The sequence below is a fragment of the Meriones unguiculatus genome, chromosome 6, assembly GCF_030254825.1.
Source record: "Meriones unguiculatus strain TT.TT164.6M chromosome 6, Bangor_MerUng_6.1, whole genome shotgun sequence".
NCBI classification, from domain to species: domain Eukaryota; kingdom Metazoa; phylum Chordata; class Mammalia; order Rodentia; family Muridae; genus Meriones; species Meriones unguiculatus.
Window position 1 is genome coordinate 48,897,537 of NC_083354.1, and position 19,764 is coordinate 48,917,300.

The 19,764-nt window shown below is 43.6% G+C and overlaps 1 protein-coding gene across 1 annotated transcript in view; it reads left to right on the forward strand.

The window, feature by feature from the left end:
- The window catches only part of Ephb1 (EPH receptor B1), a 421,622-nt gene that overhangs the window by 311,800 nt on the left and 90,058 nt on the right, over nucleotides 1–19,764 (forward strand). Inside the window, exon 6 of the mRNA XM_060385432.1 lies at nucleotides 19,349–19,473. Coding sequence (XP_060241415.1) covers nucleotides 19,349–19,473 — 125 coding nt within the window. The remainder of the gene's footprint in view (nucleotides 1–19,348; nucleotides 19,474–19,764) is intronic.

A 19,764-nucleotide genomic window follows, 5' to 3' on the forward strand; every position in this document is an offset into this window, starting at 1 on the left:
AGCAGGGGTTCAGTCCCAACCCCTGTGATGAATCTGCCCCATAGAAAATTCCTACTGTGACTTAGTCCTTCCTTAAATATTGAGTCTTAGATAGGCAATGTGCACACATACACCCCCCCCACACACACACACATATTATGGTAATGTTTCTCCTGCAAGGAAGGAGGCAAATCTCATTCCTTCCTACACCTCAGCACTATGTCTTCAGCTATCATCTCCTGGGTGGACTTTGTTCTGCAAAGAACAGTGCCATAGGCTTATAAGGCAACGTCTGTGGATATGACCAGACTTTGGAGTTTGTGTGCAGGGAGGCTTGCTGGTCAAGAAGCAGCTGTACAGGGAGCTGGGTGGAGACAAGGGGACAGTCAAGTTCTCTTGGTTGGTGTCTGCTTTCTCATCTGGTAGGTGGATGAGTGTTGAGATTAAAGACAGGGAAAACAAAGAAAGTGTCTCCATATGAGGAATGCTGTGAGGTCTGAGGCAGGCTTGAGGCTTTGTGATGAGGTGGCACAGTTAATAGGGAGAGCGGAGCTCTCAGGGGTTACGGTGAGCTCAGCACTGCCTGAAGAAGGCCCAGAAACTGTGTACTCACAGGGCTGCAGGTCCTTGGGAAGAGAATGTAATCTGACTTAATGAGCAGCTTTCCTTGAGGGGTCTTGCAGGCAGCTGACATTGAGAACAAAGAAAGTGAAGCTGGAGAATGAGACAATGGTTGAAAATTGCCCAGGAGATATCTCAGGGGCTTCCAGCAGCCTTCAGGGACAGCATCTAGAGAAGATAGGTTCAGTCCTACATGTAGCAAATTGTGGAGGGTTTGAGCGCCTGCTCAAACTGTTGCTTATGCAGTTGGATATTCAAGCTTCAATTTTCTCTGTCAAGTGGGAAATAAGGTTGCTTGCCAAGAGCGAAGCGGATAATATTGGGGCTGAAGACTTGAAGGGAGTAGAACAAATCTGATGAACAATTATGTAGGAGGAGAGATGAAATAGCCAGAGAACTCTGGGTTTCTAGAACATGTTGAGAGCTCATCTGAAGCTGATCATCATGTTTATGAAGACGCCCACCAACCCACCCACCTCTGCCCACCTTGCCATTTTGTGTGGCCTTTCCAGCAGTGTGCCTCCTGGATATTGGACCCTACAGGGAGGCCATGGATCTATCTCTGGTTGAGTTTTGACAGCTGTGTGGTGTGAAATGAGAAAGACACCACGCCTGAGGGCATGAGTGACTCGAATTACATTACCGGAAAGATAGAACCTAAGCAGGATAATGAGCGATATGAATCAGAAGGGAGCTGACTTAGTGGGTGGAAATGATACCAACAGGGGCAGATGAAGCCAGGAAGAGTTACAATGGATCATCAAAGATGCCACTGAGGAAGTAGAATACTAAGAGTGTAATTTTGAAAGTGAAGTCACTTTGGGGGGAAGTAAAGTCCCTGTGCAGACCTTGGACTGAGCAGACACGGGGGAGGTGTGGAGTTGAAACCAGCAGTGAGTTACTCGAGAGGACATTGGGATCATTCTCTGGAGAGCAGGGCTTGCAGTGGAGGAGAAGACAGAAACAGCCATGAATGAGGAGGTGACAGAGGGAAGGGAAGGAGTGCATGTTTGCGGCATGGTTGGACAGTAGTCTTCTGCAGGGGATGCAGGGTGAGGAGTGATGTGAGAGAGGTGATGGGTGGTAGAAATGACACACCCCGCTTCCTGCCTCTGACCAGTGTCAGGCATAAAATCACAAAGTACCAACACTGGTGAGAGCTGTAGGACAGAGGTGCTCCAGAGTAGAGCTGTTCCTTAACATGGGTCATAGGAGGTAGTAGAGACTGGAGACTCAGCTGGTTTCTGAGTACCTTCTTTGGAGGGTCCAATGGGAATGTGCTCCTTGGTGGGACAGTAGAGCCTGGGTAGAGGGAAAAGAGATTGGGACTTCGTGGGGATGGTGGAACACAAAGAGAAGCTTGGTGTATGTTGCAGGAGGACAACTGGCTTACCAGCTTACCACTCTGATGAGGACTTGGAACTCCAGGCCTAGTGGAGGATGGTGTGGTGATATCAGCCTTAGGATAATAGCAGTCCATTTAGGGGTTCCAGCCACGGTGTGGGCCTCTGAAGAATGTGTCAGCATGAGAGCGAGGCAGTAACCGGGACATATAACCCACTGTAATGTGTCTCTTGTTGCCTCCAGGGCCTGTAAGCCCCACTCAGGTGGTGGAATTTTTGGTGAAGCTTCCTGTCATCAGATATTAGACCAAAGGTGCCAGCACTCATCTTACATGAGGAAAGGCAAATAAGTGCAGAGGAGGCAACTGAACAGAGCACACCAGCTAACCTATAGATCCTAGTGATCTTGTCCTCTTGTGCCTTTTGCACTGGTCCTGGATGCCTGCAGAGGACAGGCCATGTCTGACAAGTAACTCCCCAGCCTCACCCCAACACACAAAACTCCACAGCCTCCCAACAGCTCCAGAGTTCCACAGCTCAGACGTATCGTCATTTCTACAGTAAATTCTCATTTTCTGAGCTACCATCTGGTTCCCTTGATAGGAAGGAAGAGATGTGAGGAAATGCCAACCTAAGAGCAACATAATTATATAGCAGCACTATATAACCTCTGACTTCACCAGCAATGTTCTCCATACTTGGATATGAGGGGTTGCAGGGAGCCCCTGATCTTTCTGAGAACGTAAGGGTTCCTGAAGACACTGGGTGATATGAGCCTAGCTGCCTACACACCACCCCTCCCTTGGTTCAAGGCATCCTCAAGGGACAGAGGAATTGCTGAGCTACTAGATGTAGGGACAGGCTAGAGGGCCAGCTCACATCAGTCCTGGAAAGGAGGCCAGGCTATTTCTGGCTCTGCATTAACTTGCTGGGGACTTCAGGAAGTCGCTTTCCCTCTCTTGCCTTCAGCACTCTAATCTGTAAATTCTAAGAGTTGACAGAAAATTGAATGACCTGGATGTCCTCTCAGAGCTTAACATTTCTGATTTCTAGATTTGTAGATAAACAGTTTCCAAACCGGAGCACGCATCAGACTCATGTGAAGGTCTAGAAGGATCCTTAAGCCCAGATTACCGAGTCCTGGCTCAGCCAGGGTGGGAATCAAACATCTGCATTTATTACCGGTTCCCAGGTGATGCTGGTCTGGGACCACAGTCTGAGAACTCACAGAATTAGGTAGATGGTTTCAATGAATAATAACGCCCACAAACATGAGACATAATTTAAAGAAATGAGGTTTCTGCATTAATTCCTTATTTTCAGAAAAGGCTCCACCCCCAGGTCCAAGCAGTGCTCATGCACAGGTGCATGAACACATATGCACATACATATACCACAGACGCAGCTTTGTCTTGGAACCAGATCCTTACTGTAAAGGGAATGAAGATCCTTGTTGCTTTGCCTGTGGGTAGGAAGCTCACTCAGCTCACTCAGATCTGAGGCCCTCACTTTCTCTCATGGAGTCCTAACCTTTGGTGTGGCCAATCTCCCACAGCAACAAGGAACTAAGGCTGCATGCCCAGGGTGTCCTCTGACACCAGGTAATTCCAGGTTAGGGAGGGAACTGAAAGGAAGTGTCAGGGTTAACTCCTAGAATAAAACATGAAGCTAGTGTTCACGATAGGAGAAAACAATGAGAGAAATAATTAATTCTGCTTTTGTATACATATCCAGGCTCCAAACTAATTGCTTATTTGTTTAATCTGCTTTGACCAGAAGCGTTACTGCACCAAACGTATTTAATGAGTCAGGCTTCCTATTGTAGAATTCAAGCATATTTGTGCAGTGGGATGAGTTTTCATCAACATAGGGAGAGCCTGCTCTCTAGGCAGGCCCTTGGTAGCTGAGTTTCCTCCTAGAATGGAAATGTCACCGGTAACTCAAGTCATCAGGGTACAAATCATTCTTTGCCATCATTACCAACAGGCCTGGACTCTTTAGCTGACATTTCTATACAAGCTTGAGCTCACCCGCCCTGTGGATATGTTTTCCATGAAGGAAAATACAGCCAGCCATTCCCAATGGACCTCTCCTAATTCTGTCATTCATACCTTTCTAGGAACTCACACAGTTTAACTCGAGAATCCAAGGGGGACTTTCAGAGGCTTCCAGCAGCTTAGTCCCCCTGAGATGAGGACTGACTTAGCCCTTTTGAGTTTCTTCTTCTATGCAAGGCAGAAGTACTGTCTCTACTTACTTGGAATCCCTATACTTTTAGCTGTTCTATGTCCCCTTTCCCAGGATTCATAGCTCTGCTTCTCCTCACTTACCCTCTTCTAAATGCTAATAACTATGTTTTGTAGAACTAAGCCATTTTCCTACCTTCCCCCCCCCCCTTTTCTTTGATGACTTTGGAAAAGACCTCCCAAACCAAGTTTGCCGTAAGAGCAAAGTTTTGCTGGGCATCTAAAATACTGGTTAAGTGTGAAGTGGCTAAAACCTTACCTCTTGCCCCAAAGACTTTCCTTCAGTGATGGCGAGCAGAGTAGCTGGAATGTGAGATAATAGTGAACTGATTCCCAAGCCTAGCACATTCACAATGACCTTATTAACAGTGAGGGCTCTGAGTAGGGCAAAGCCACCCAGGGAAGTACTGGACAGGAGATGCAGGCTCCTGAGAGATCAATTTCTAGCACACCTGCAAATGTTAAAGAGGGAGTTAGTAATTTTTTCCAGTGAGGAGCTACTGAAGGTTTTGGAGTGTCAGGGTAATGGGTAAAGTCAGGAAGGCTGGTCTTGCTACAGTGCAGTTTGAAGACATTCAGAGGTAGACAGAAATGCTTGGTCAGTGTGATGAGACATAAGGAGAGTGACAAGATCTGTGGAAAGACTGCTGTAGAGCCTCCAGAACATTTGGTTCATGCCTCTGGGTATAGCTCCTTTCCTCACAGTTTTGTTTGTTTGTTTGTTTGTTTGTTTGGTCTTGTCTCCCGTGTCTCTGGCCTGTTCTTGCCTAGCACCTCCACCCTGACCTGGTTGACGTTGTTTATTTATTGCCTCAAAGGTATTTATGAAAGAAATGCCCAAGGCCACCACTGGATCAGATGTGTGTCTCACCTTTATCTTGGGAAGCTGTGCCCAGGGATTACTTGGCATACATGAGCAGCACTGGTCCCAGAAGGAGAGTTGCAGGTGGATGGCTAAGGCCCAGCCTGACAAGAGTGGTAGACCACATGTGGCGCAGCCTCAGAACATTTGGAAAATTCATAACGTGAGGATTAACATTCCTGTTGTATGGCTGAAAAACATAAACTTCAAAGAAGTTAAGGCCTCGGGTTAACTCAAGATCACATAGGAAGCAGAAGGCTGCACTAGACTAGGAACCTGTCTCTCATCAGCAGTAGAGGGCCCTGAATACAGCCCTCCCCCATTTCCGCTAATTCCTATTGCACTGGGCTGGGGCCATGGGCTGCTTATTATTCTCCACCTCACCTTTCTTCACAGCTGTGGTCTGTGGTGTAGAAGGCGAGCTCTGAGTCCAAGGATGACTGGACTGGGAAATGCTGTTCTAGACAGAGTGCAAGAGGCTGGTATTTCCATATGCTCCAGGAATTCAATCATGCCTTTACCCTAAAGATGAACATAAGCATATGCTACTCAGAAACTGGTATATGAACACGTACAGAATCATTATTCCCTCTCTCTCTCTCTCTCTCTCTCTCTCTCTCTCTCTCTCTCTCTCTCTCTCTGTGTGTGTGTGTGTGTGTGTGTGTGTGTGTGTGCAGGTGTATATATGATGTGTAGAGGTCTGAAGTCAACTTCAGGATATTTGTGCTTTATGGTTTGAGACAAAGTCTCTTGCTGGCGTGGAACTTGACAGATAGGCCAAGTTGGCTGTCTAAAGTCCCAGATATTTACCTGTCTCTGCCTCCCTAAAAATAGAATAACAAATGTACACCAGCACACCTGGCTTTAGTTGTTGTTGTTGTTGTGGGGAGGGTTCTGGAGCTTGAACTCAGATCCTCATGCTTATAAGTCAAACACTTTATTGATGGAGCCATTTTCCATTTTCTCTGGCCCTGAATTACTTTTTTTTTAAAAACAAATTTAAAAATCACTTTTACATATGTATAGGACATATTATGATCATATTCATACTCCATTACTCTCTCTTCGGTTTTCCACCCTCTTGTTAATTATTTCTTCTTCTTCCCGATGAACCCCTTTTATTCCCCCATGAAGTGTGTGTGTGTGTGTGTGTGTGTGTGTGTGTGTGTGTGTGTGTGCGTGCACTCATGCATGTGTGTGTGTCTTTTGCAGGTAGCTATACCTCTTTCATATACTGTATATGAGGCCATTCCACATCCAAATGACAGTATTTGATAGAATTGTTCTCTGCCCTCCAGCTCTTCCGGTTTTTCTGGCCCTGTTTTACATGTTCCCTGAGCCTTGAAGAATAGTGTTATAGTCCCATTACGAGCTGAGAACCCCATAGTCACTTTCTCAGTATTTTGACCAGCTGTGAGTCTCTGCCTTAACTGTTACCCTGCCACAAAGAAGTTTGCCTGGCCAGGATGAGGGTGGCATTAGTCTCTGGGTATAAACATAAATTCATGACCTTCTTCCTCAGCTGAGTGAGTCAGAGGGTACTCAGTTATGACCTGCATGCAGCATTTTCAGTTGGGAGAGATGGTCTGGAAACAGAATGTCCCTGGTAGGACTCCGAGCCACACAAGCAATACCGTTTTCTTTTTAGAAAAAGGTTTGATGACCTTCAGAAAATCCAAATGTCTTATTTTCATAACTTCTTCAAACATTGCACTTCAACAGAACAGCTTAATTTTGAGTGGATTTGCAGTTGGCTGTGAATTTTCTTTAAAACTACATGTAAATATTTTTAATGTCTTAAAAGTGTATTAACATAGTAAACTTGTATCAGTTGTAAGATCCCAAAGTGGATTATGGATAAACCTCATGAAGGAATTATTTTGACCCAAAAAAATCAATTAAGAGATTATAAAGTAATTTCTAATAAGCAAGGATAATACATCAAACTTAGTAATTATCATAGAAAAAAATCAGATTTACTTGTTCTTATTTTTTGGAATTGGAAATGATTATCTGTTAGGGGAAAATATCCCTATCGAATAAGGGAAACAAAACGAGTAAGGAAAGAACCTTGAATGTGGTCGAATTTGTAGCTAAATTATGAGGTCAAGGCACATACGATCCTGGTGCGCGATCAAGGCTTCTACACATCTGGGCTCCAGGGTCCATATATGGAGGGATGGACTTTTGAGATAGTTTCATGGCATCATCTCAGACCCCACGAAGCCCTCTTTGGAGTCTTTTATAAAAACAGAAGCCTGGCTATCGATAAGCCTGACCCCAATCTCTACGACTGTTGGCTGTGACCAGCGACCGATTGTTGGGCTGGCACTTGTCCTGTGTTGTGACTGCCATCCTTTCCAACTTGCCTTGGGGCCATCTTATCTCCAATTTATCCACATCCCTGTTGTCACAATGGGCAAGAACATTCTGGGAACGTGCTAACTAGCATGCGATACCCTCTCTTGGATTTGTCTGCTTCTAAAGCAATTGGCGTGAAAGATCTCCCAAATTCTTCAGTAGCAAAAATCGAGACAAAGGACTTTTCTCCCTTGGCCTGCCCTTGTTTACTTTCCATCCCCGAGCCACTTCATAACTGCTTTTAAGTTCTCTTCTGAGTCTGACATCCTTAAATGCATGCTTGATGCTGATGGTAGGCTCTCCCTGTGGATACTCTTGGCTCTCACTTCGTTTGAACTCTGTTAATTTTTATAGTGGGGACAGAAGAGACCTTTGTTTCCTGCTCTCTTTATGATCCTGTTGGGCTAGCCTCTGCACTTTTTTATCCTATAGGGGTAGCCTCTGTATTTTCTAAGAGGGACTGTGGGACAGTTTTGTTCCTGTTTCAGTTTTTCTGAGAACCTTCTTTTAGGACCAAACATCATTCCTGAGACTTCAGTACCTTCTCTCCAAATAGCCCCTAAACTAATTCTTTCTTCTTACCTTCTCTCTCTCTCTCTCAATTTGAATGATCTCAAATCTTGTGAACTCTTCATTTTTATTATCCCTTTCTTTTAGCAGAATGTTTAATTTACTCAAAAGCTTTGTGCATCCTGGCAAAACAGATTCTTTCAAGCATTCAGTAAAACCATTTTTTTTCCCTCTGAGGGTTATGTAGAAAAGATTGGCCAGGACTGACTGTTGAAATCAATGTTTTGGGGGTAGAAGGGTGATAGGGGTTCCCTTGTGGAATTAATCTTCCTATCTGCCTTAGTTTTCCTAGAAGTTGGTGTTTGGATGAATACATAAGCTTATTTTTACTTTCCGTTTGTCTGATGGTTTCATGGCACATAAAAGATCAGAATTAGCAGTGATGTTTATCCTTGGAAAAAAGAAAACCAAGACCATCACTGCCCCCGACTTTCGTGCAAGGGCTAAAGAAATGCTCTCTTGCTTTCTCCCATGTGTTAAACCTCATCACTAATAAAGTTTAAGACATTTAGAGTTCCTTGTGGGAGACACACAGTTTTCCAAAGGGCTCGTGACCATCAGGTAATCATTATTAATCCAAGAAATGTTGACAGAGGTGACCACAACCCCTTTCTCCTGTACCTCAGAGCTTGCTTGATGGCTGCTGCGTGGCCCATGCCATCTCCAGAAATACAAGCATCCCACGATTTGGGATGCTGCTTGTTTCTGGATTTCTCTGTATGCCCTGTGGTTGTTTTACAGTCTGAATTTAGGGGGGACTAAACTCAAAACCTCATGTGCCAGGGTGTGATCTCTTGTCTCTGACCCCAGTGACCAGAGCAGGCATGCCGCAGTGTTTGGTACATCTATGGAGGTTTGAATGAAGGTTCTCTGAAGATTAAAGACAAAGAGGAGAATCAAGCCCAGGGTTAGCTTCAGGCTATTGGGGTTGATCTTCCTAAAACTTAGTACTCAGAATTATACAAAATAATGGCACTTATTGTGATGTATTAGTACATCTAAATACTTAGATCACATTAATTTCCCAATTATCCCTCCCAAGTCTTCCCCTCCCCACTGGTCCTGTTCTTCTCCCACAGTTCTTTTCTTCTATTTTTCTTTACTGTCCCTGATCTGAGCATCACATATGAGAAAAAGTACGTGAAACTGTCTTTCCAAATCTAGACTGGTTTTATTAGCATGACGATTGCCAATTCAATCTTTTTTTTTTTTTCAAATGATGTGATTCTGTTCTTCTTTGTGGCTAAATAGTATTCCACTGTGCATTGTTTGTGCACGTGTGCATGTGTGAGTCTGTTTGTATGTATATTATCTACTGACTTGGATGCCTTTAGGTATATAGTCAGGAGTGGTATAGTCCATTGTATAGTTTTGATATTAGTTTTTTGAAGAATTTACAAAGTAGCTGTGCTCACGTACATTTCCACAACAGTACATAAACCTTCTTCTCCTATCTCATTCTTGCTGATTTATTTATTTTTTCCCGCCGTAGCCATTCTGACTAGGGTGAGAGTTGCAATCTCAATGTACATGTGATTTGCATTTTTCCCACAACCAAAGTTATTAAACAGTTTTCATGTATTTATTCGCCATTTGTGTGTTGCCTTTTGAGAAGTATCTGTTGAGTCCAGTTGTCCTTTGTCGACTGGGTTATTTGTTTGTTTGGCACTGAACTGTTTGAGTTTTTTGTTTTGTTTTTAACTTGATATCACCCATTAGGTGATTAGATTTTCTATCATTCTGTGGGCTGCCTCTTCACTCTGCTGCTGTTTCTATCGATAAACAGAAGCTTTTAAATCAGACGAACCCTGCTTGTCAACTCTTGCTGTCCTCTTCCGAGCTATAGAAGTCCTTATTCTGGAAGCCATTGACTATGCCTGTAGCTTGAAAGGTTCTATTTAAATTTCCTCCAGAAGTTTCAAATTTCAGGTCTTACATCCGTCCAGTTTTGAGATGATTTTTGTGCAGAGTGAGAGGCGGGGCTGTAGTTTCAGTCATCTACATGAGGATGTCCCATTTCCCCAGCACCATTTGTTAAAGATGCTGCCTTGCCCCCAACTTTTAATTTTAATTTTCTTTTTTCTGTCTCTGTCAAAAATCTGATTCTATAGCTGTGTAGGTTCATTTGTGGCTATTTCTTCCATTCCATTGTTTTACAGATCTACTTTTGTGCTCATTCAATGCTATTTTATTACTACAGTTCTGCAGCATAGTATGAAAAGGAGTGTTTTGATGCCTGGTTTCTCTTTTTGCTCAGGATTGCTTTGGCTATTTGGGGTCCTTTACACTTCCTTATGAACTTTAGGTTTTTTTTCCTAGTTCAGTGAAGAATATTATTGGACTTTCGGTCAGGATTACACTGAATCTATGAACCAGTTTCAGCAATATGGCTGTTTTTCCAGTATCAGTTCTGCTGACCCATGAGCACTTGGGGTTTTCCATCCTCTGCTGTCCTCTTCTATTTCTTTCTTCAGGGTTTTAGAGTTCCACTACAAAGCCTTTCATCCTTCTGGTTAAGATTATTTCTAAATTTTGTTGATGTTATTATTAATGCGATTGTTTTTCTGATTCCTTTTTCAGTAAACTCATTACTGGTGTTCAGAGAATCTACTGGCTTTCATATGCTGACTTTTGTATTTTGCCACTCTCCTAAATTTTTAAATCAAATCGATAATCTTGCCGTGAGTCTCTCAGATATTTTGGCTTCTTCTTTTCCAATTTCAACCCTGAGTTTCTTCAATGGCTTACTGGTGCTTCAAAAGTACATTTTCAGTTTCTCTGCATTTGTGAAACACCTATAATTTCTCTTGTCAGTTATTTCTATTCTTGCTACACAGTGAACTGGTAACATACAAACAAATATTTTAGTATTTTTATATTTGTTACACCTTGCTGTATATCTTTAAAATAACCTCTTTTGGAGGAAAGTTCCACGAGCTTCTGAAAAGAGTGCATTCTGCATCTTTTGGTCAGAGTAATCTGTCAGCGTGTTAGTAGATAATATACATACACACGACTCACACATGCACACATGCACAAACAATGCACAGTGGAATACTATTTAGCCACTATTTGATCCACAGTGCAGTCGATCCCTGGCATTTCCTTGTTGTTTTCTGGTTTGGATAGCGTGTCTGTTGGGGAGAATAAAATAGTAAAGTCACCTGCTGTGTTGGCCAGCCTTTTTGCCACTGTAAAAATACCCTAGAAAAAATGCTTACAGGAGAAAAGATTTGCTCCTACTCCTACTTTTACAGGTTTAAATCCATGCTTGGTCTGCTTCCCAACTGTGAGCCTGTGGTGAAACAGGACACCATGGCAAAGGAAAGCATCGTAGAACAAAGCTGCTCACCTTACGATGACCAAAAAGCAGAGTGACAAGAAGGGGCCACAGACAATATATTCCCTTCAAAAATACACCCCCAGTGATCTTCTCTTACCAGGCTGCACCTCCTAATTTCCATCACATGTCTATAATGCCATCAGGTTATGACTCCGTCAGTGGGATAACCTGTTGATTACATCAGAGCCTTGCTGGTTTGTTCACATCTCAGCAGTACCACCAGCCTGGGTCAAAGCTTCAAACACATAGACATCATTTGTATCTTTATAGACACTTCTGTTATGAATTGAAGCATGCTGATTCAGTATGTGAACATTTGCAACCATTCTATCTTCTTAATATGATGTTTCTTTTACCAATATATATGGCCTCTGCCTCTTCTAGTTGAGGTCTCCTTTGTTGAGTACAGGAATAGCCATTTCTACTTGCTTTCACATTCTATTTGCCGGGAATATAACTTTTTATCCTTTCACATTCAGTTTGTGTATATCTTTGTGCTATGATGGTGAGTTTCCTGTAGTTGGCAAGTAGTTGGGTCTTGTTTTATCATCTAGTGGGCCAGCCTTCTTTGTCTTTTAACTAGAGAATTAAAACCATTTACATTCAGGATTATTATTAAAAACATGTTCTATTTTCTGCCACAGAATTGCTTTTTCTAAGGTTTGATTCACTCTCAATTTCCATTTGCCTATTTGGTCTTAGTGTATTCATTCTTCCCTGTGTTGTTTTGGTTTTGCGTTTATCTTCCTCTTCTATGTAGGAGACTTTTATACGTCTCCTGTAATGCTGACTTTGTGTCATGAATTGCCTTAGCTCATGTTTACCTTGAGAGCCTTCATTTCTCCTTCAGTTTTAAATGCTAAAAAAGAAAAGATGAAACATTAAAAAGAGGAATGACAAATGAGAAAGAAATGTCAAACAAAAGATTTTTTAAATGGAAAACATCAAAGAAGGAATGAGAAAAAAGGAAAATAATCTAGTAAAATCTTTTAAAGGTATAGAGGAGGAAATCAAAAAGGGAAAATTTAATTTTTCTAAACTTTTTCTTTCTTCACCCCTTTCTCTCTTTCTCTTTCTATCTCTCTCTCTTTCCTTCCTTCCTCCCCTCGCCCCAAGCCTCCTTCCGTCTTTCCTTTCTTCTTTATTTCTTTTTTTGGAGGCAGAGCCTGCAGCTCAGACTGGCCTTTAACTCATTAAGTAGGTAAAGGTGACCACGATGGCTTTGAACTCCTGGTCTTTCTCCTTCCTCCTCCTGAGTCAGAACTGCACAGTTGTAGCATCCCGTCCAGTTCTATGTGATGTTGGACATGTTTTCTCATGGTAGGTGAGCACTCCACCAACTGAGACACAGCGATAGTCCAGGAATGAAAGAATTAAACCTTAAGAAGGAGAAAAAAGATGAACATGTAAATTTCAATATACATGACAAAAAGATTTAATTAAAAACACAAACAAACACCGCGTAAATGTCCTCTCTGGACTGTGTAGACTTTTGAGAAAGCGTAGACCCTGCACTGTCAGCCTGTCTCTGCTCTGCTTTTTTTCCCCTATCAACCATGGGTTGTGGATAGAACCACATGTAGCTCCTGGTCCCAGAGAAGCATGATCTTCAGCAGCCAGAATCACACAGGTATCGTGTTCCATGTGCATTCCAATGACTGCCCTGTCACCGCTGCTGTTGCCAATTCAGGTCCAGGTCCACGTTTAGATGGCAGGGAAACAGTATGGAGTTACAACCATCAGTTCTGAAGCAGGGATCGCAGTGGGTCCTGTCCTAGTCTGGTTTCCACTGCTGTAATAAAACACTAACTAAAACTAACTGCATAATGAAAGGGTTTGTTTAGTTTACACTTCCAGGCAATAGCTCATCTCTGAGAGAAGCCAGGGCAGCAGTGCTAGGCAGGAATCTAGAGACAGGAATTAAAGCAAAGGCCATGGGGGGTGCTGCTTATTGGCTTGCTCTCCATGGATTACTTAGCTTGCTCTTTTGTATAACCTAGGGCCACCTTCCCAGATGTGACACCACTCACAGTGGACTAGGCCCTCCCTCATCAATCATTTATAAATAAAATATCCCACAGATATGCTCACAGGCCAATCCAATCCAATTTCTCAATTGAGTTTCTCTCTTCCCGGTCACCTTAGTTTGCGTCAAGTTGACATAATCTAAGCAGCACAGATCCCGTGGCCCTCTCCTCAGCTCTGATATCCTGAAACTTAGCTCAGACTTGCAGCCACAGATTCACCTCAGTGCTTGCATCTTCCCCTGAAAATCAACGGTCCAGACTAGCAAATACCTTTGTTCCCCTAAACCTCCTTTTTTCTTTTCTTTTCTTTTCTTTTCTCTCTCTCTCTCTTTTTTTTTGTCTCAGTTTGGTGCAACTTTCCACTTCACAGAGCTCTTACTTTTCTCATTATTAATGTTGTTATTTAAGTTAATTGTTACTATTACTTAGTTTTTGAGGTTTCCATTGCACAGTCCTGATTGATCTGAAACTCACTATGTCGACCCAGGCTGGCCTAGAACTTGCAGCAATCCTCCTGCTTCAGTCTCCTGAGGATTGGTATTTCAGGTGTGAGTCATCACGCCTGACTTGTAGCACTTTTGGGTCAGAATCTTTTGATGGTTCCCAGACTGGCTCTCCAGCCAGCACTTGTATCAGCACTTGTATCATGGCTTTGTTTCCAGACACAGGAAAATAAGGGAACCTTTGATTCTCAGCAGTAAACCCAGGCAAGACCTTGTAAAGATGGCTTTCCAACAACTACACATTGTGAAGCCAAGGAAGCTTCCTGCATGCCTTTCTTCTGTGTGGGTCTCAGTTCCCCTGCTCACTTGGACCTCTGTATGGTGCCCTTCCCCATGGTACTGTTGAGTTTCCACCCCTTCCTTTTGCCCCCATCCTCTGCTCACAGCTACTGACCTCCATTCTGGGACTCTTTCTCGCCGTCAGCCCTCGGCTCACAGCTACCACGACCTTGGTGCTGGGATGTTCTTTCTCACCCTCTATTCTGCTCTCCGAAGTCTCTGAGTTTTTACAAGTCTACTTACAAATAAACTCTAGTGCCTTTTATATCATCACCCACCTCAAGAAGAAGTAGCTGCTCTCCTGCATTTGATTCTCTCCCTTGGGGAAGATGGCTATCACTGTGTGCTTCTAATCTGCCATCTTGGAGTCTTCCATTTGTTTTTGTTTGTTTGTTTGCTACCTCTTTTGTTGAGACAGACTCTCATATGCCAGCCAGCTGGTCTTGAACTCACTATATAGCCAAAGACAACCTTTGGCTGTTGATCCTTTTGCCTCCACCTTCCAAAAACTGGCAAGACAGATGTGCACCATCATACTTATTTTTCTGTGGTGCAAGGGATTGCCCCCCCCAGAGGTTGGTGCATGTTCTGTGAGTCCCCTACCAGCTGACCTACATTCTCAACTCTGAGTCTTCCAGTATGATTAGATGACATTTTACCTCTGGAGACTGATCCTGAAGACCTGTAGCACTCCCAACATCAATATCACAGAGACTGTGTGTCCACATGTCCCACAAGGGTAGTCTGAATGGCAAGATGTGGTAAGAAAGCACTATTATCAGGAGCCCTTCCATCACCCCACTTGGGATCACTCTGGGACCCCACAACATGTGGCGATTCTGAGAGACTGTCACTTTCTGAACTCCCTTGGCTTCCTCACATCATTCCGCCAAGGCATGCAGGATCTTGAGCAAGGTGAACATGCGCCATCCACGTGGTTAACCACAGAGGCTGTGGCTAAATCGGGGCCCAGCTGTTGGTTTCATTTTCCCTGGTTTAGCAGTAGGGTTTAACATATCCGGTCCCCCAAGTACGCTTCCTTCTACTTGGTTTCCAGGCAACCACACTCTTCAGGATCTCCTTCTACTCCAATGGCCTTGCTTTCGCAGAGCCCTTTGCTGTTTTCTCCTCATTTCCTACATCTTAAAACGTCCACTCCATTAGTTTCTTTTAAGCTCTGTCAGCTCCGCTCCTTTCTGATTAATTGAAATACGAATAGCCCCTACTCCACACACGTCTTTCTATCCCAAGTCTGCATGGGACATCTTCTTAGACACCTGAGAGGTAACATGTTCAAAGTCTCCTCCCAGATGGCTTCTGTTTATGATGTCTCTCATCTCAGTCGATGGCAGCCTTACCCTTTGGCTGTTCCCAACAAAAACCTTGCGAGCCATTTTTAATTCTTTTTTCATTATCCCACATCTACGGAGACATTCCCAGTGTCAGTGTTCTTCGACTTGTGAAGGGGCTACATCGCCAGGACACTGTCACTGAGTGTCATATAATGTGTCAGAATTATATTGCGGATGGCTTTTTTTTTTTTTTTTTTTCAGGAGAGGCAAATCTCCCATCTTCCTAGATAGGCTATCCATGATAGACCGGAGGAGTCATCCCACTCAAGTTTAGTTTGGCAGCAGTGACTGGGATTAAATAAGGGAGCATGGGTGACCCAAAGGCACTGAGTCACCAGAAGGCCTGCCCCAGCATGGGTGACAACCGATGGCACAAGCTATAATCCCTGAACCCCCCTGCACCATTTGCAGGCAGCTCTACCAGAGAGGGTCTCATCTCTCCAGAAATTATTATTGCTTGTATAAACTTGGAAAAGGGCCGTGTGAATCTTGTCATTTTCTGAACTTCCTGAGGCTTCTAAGTTTTATGAGTTTTATGAGTCTTATGAGTCTCCCTCCTCCTCTCTCCAGGAGGAAATGATTTTATTGGGAGGAAATAGCTACAACACAGCACTCAAAGCACATAACACCAAGTTTAGGCAAACAAAGCTTAAACCTATTCAAAGCAGGAGTCTACAGTTGGGAAGAATTATCTAACGTAGAGCCTAGTTTATAACAATATATCCAACATGGCAAGTAACTTAATAAATTTATTAAACAGCTAGGTCTCAAACCAAATATGACATACACACCAACAGCAACCAGCCAACCAAACGAACATAAAACCTGGCAATATGGTAACTGTGGATGGTAGTCACTGTATGTTATAATGTGGCTCATTGCTGCTGCCCAGCATTGAGAGATTATTGCAGCTTATATCACTAGGTTGGGAAAGGATCAAAATCAGGAATATTTCCTGACGAATACAAATCACTTTTCAAAAGAGTGGGGCTGAAGAAGCAAGGTCAAAGCATCATTACATTGGAGACTGTTTCTATACAGGCTCTGGCCACTCTGTTGTTGAAGCCTGACCTTAAAAATGTGGCTTTCGCATCGCTCCTTCTGTTCTGGCTGGTACACACCTTCTGTTTGCAGCACAGAAGAAGATGACTCTGTTAGCACTTTAGTCACATTGTCATTGTTTTGTTGGCATCCCTGTTCACTTGGAGTAGAAGCCAAAACCCCCTCCCTCTTGACTGTAATGCTTCCGGGTCAGACTCTTTGCTCTGCTGTTTCTTCTCCAGTGCTGCTTCCACTAGCCTCTAGCTTATTCTCCTGTACCTGCAACTCGGAGCAGCCTTTGCGGACCACAGGCTGCGTACTTTCTACGCTGGTGTTCTCCCTCCTCTATTCCATACTTAATTTCCCCCATTTTACATACTATCCTTTTATATATCTCGTTATTTGTTTATTATGTCTAGACACTGAATCCCTCCAGCAGAGAGGATGTTCTATGAGGGCAAGAAACTTCACTTTGCTCAGGAATGTATCTCTGGAACCTAAAAGAATAACTACATGGCATAGTCATAATACCTGTTTAATTAACAAAGCTGGGCTATAATACCAAGGAAAAAGAGAGGAAAAATACATTAAACAGTTGAATGATAATAAAATGTTCTTTCAGCTTATTAGACTAGTAGATCAAGTATAACATCATAAAAGGAAAGAGGGATAGTGAATCTCTATCTCACAAGTCCAACTCCATAGACATGGTGAGAGAAAATATACCCTGGGGAAATCTAGAGATTATCTGTGACTCTAACTTCAGGATTGAACAATAAAGACATGCTTTTGATTAAAAGGCTAATAGTCTCATTAATAGAATACAGGGAACATGGGAGACATTGGGTTTAAATTTAACTTACTGTGCAAACAGTGGAGGAGAATTGGACTCAGACCTCTATCTCATGCCTACAGATATTTAGATGACAGGAGCCCATTTGGAAAGGGCCACTGTAGGTAGCAGCATGTTCTGCTATGGTGGGAATATGTGTAGCAGCTGGCCATTCTTTATAGCAAGGGAAACGCAAGCTCAATCTGACTTGTTTCTTCAGATCTTTGACAAGTTAGTTTGTACAATAGGGAATGTTCTACGTTAGTCGAGAGAGGTGAGACCAAGGAGAAGAAGACAAATTTGAGGTACAGATAAGGAAGATACACAAGTAGTAAGAGTTACAGAAGCACAAGGCAGGATGTCCCACAGGAAGCAGGAACTTGGTAGGGGCAGAGTAGGGACAGCCATCAGACCACAATGACCATCCCATCCTAGTGAAAGTGAAAGGTGAGGGAGGGGTAGAGAGAGAGAAGGAGGGAGGGTGGAAGGGAGGGAGGGAAGGAAGGAAGGAAGGAAGCAGAAAGGACTAGGTAGGATGAGTTTTACACTCTTGTACTATTATTATGAAGCTTTGGAAAGATCAGTTGTGGAGTCTTTGATTTGACGTTCCTATTGGAGGAAACCATGTTTTGCAGGAAGGGGCTGGCTACTCAGCGTGAATACAGCGACGTCTGAGGCCCTTAGTCAGTTACACCCCTTAGGAGAAGGAGCTCAGGGTCTTGTACTGTCATGGTCAATGCATGGTTTCTAGTAGACTTTGTGCATAATGAGCTCCAAAGTCCCAGAAGACACTCTGATGCTAGGGCGTAGTAGTAGCATTTCCCACACTTCTCACTATACAGTTCACATAACTGGGAACATCTTTACAATGCATGCCTCACTTCCCCCTTCGCCAGAATAAGCTGATTTTAGTAGGTGCTAGAATCCAACAAACTGTGGGCAAGTCCATGCCTTCCCCCTTGCATGACCTGATAGCTGTGCTCTGTACTTCTGGGTCTTGGAGGAAATCTATTAACTTAAGTTGAGGATAGTAAATGTCACTCAGCCATGGTCCCCAGAGAAACCCTTGTAAAGCAGAGTTCGAGTGAGGAAACGACCTTCATCACTGCAGAAGTGCCAGGACTAAACAAAACAGCCCCTGAGCAGAACGCAGACTGAGCCTCATCCATTACCCGCCTCTTCCCTTAGGAAGACAGCCCTCATTTATTATTTCCAGACTGTTTTCATTTTACTTACACTGTGTGAAAAATGTTGAATTGGGAAATAACTATTATTTCCAAACAGAATTTCATAATCATCTTTGCTGATCTTGGAATTATTATTCTGATTCTAAACGTTTGCTTTGTGTATCATTTCGTTGTTTGTGTTTGCGAGTTCTTCATTGCAAATGTTCTCATTTGGAGATTTCTGACAGGGCCTCTGCTGTGGCTCTGTGTTCCTGTCTTCATGAGGGATGCCACCTCCTTTCTTTTTGAAGTACATTAAAATCTTACATGCGGTACCAGAAAGAAATATTTGCTGGGATGTTCCATTCTATTCTGTGGTTCCTTCGCACTGATCAGTTCTCTTCTTTATTCTCTCTTAGGTCAGGGGCTCTGCTCTGCAGTAGCTCAGCCCATTTGTGCATGACTTGTTCCTCCAGTTCTCAGGTTGCCAGGCTTTCACAGCCAGCACCTTTACCTGTTGAACCACCTCACCAGCCCTTCTATAATTTTTTTTTCCTCTGTACCATCCATCACATCCATCCCAGCCCTGCCCATGTGTGCTTTTTTTCCTCTGCTAAATTATCACCTTCTCTCTCCTCTGTCATCTCAACTCCATGCAGCCCAAAAAACCTACAGGAAGTTCTGTGGATCCAGCTCAGATAATGAGAAGGCACAGAATTGAAACCCCGTCACATCTCTCTTCCTATTTGTCTCTGAAAGATAGCATTTCTATATTGAGCAACACTTCCGCTACTAGCTACCGTGTCTCTTCCTCTCTCCACAGCCCCCTCCACGGTTCCCATCATGCACCAGGTCAGTGCCACCATGAGGAGCATCACCTTGTCATGGCCTCAGCCGGAGCAGCCCAATGGCATCATCCTGGACTATGAGATCCGGTACTATGAGAAGGTGAGGCAGCTTTGCCCTCAGGCTTCTAAGGGCAGGCCAGCACTGTTCGGTGGGTGTGGCCAGCGGAAGGCACAAGGAGACAGGGTAGAGGAGGTCTGTAGGAAGGAAGGATTGGGTGCTGGAGGCCAAGGCCACCCTGGGGAAAAAAAAGCCAGGTTTACCTTGCCTGGACTCTCTCTTTACTGAGTTGGGAGAGAGCTTTCAGACTCATCATCTGACAGTCTAGATAGTTTACTGGACCGGACTATTCAAACCAATCCCCTTCCAACAGCCATGCAATTGCTGCACCAA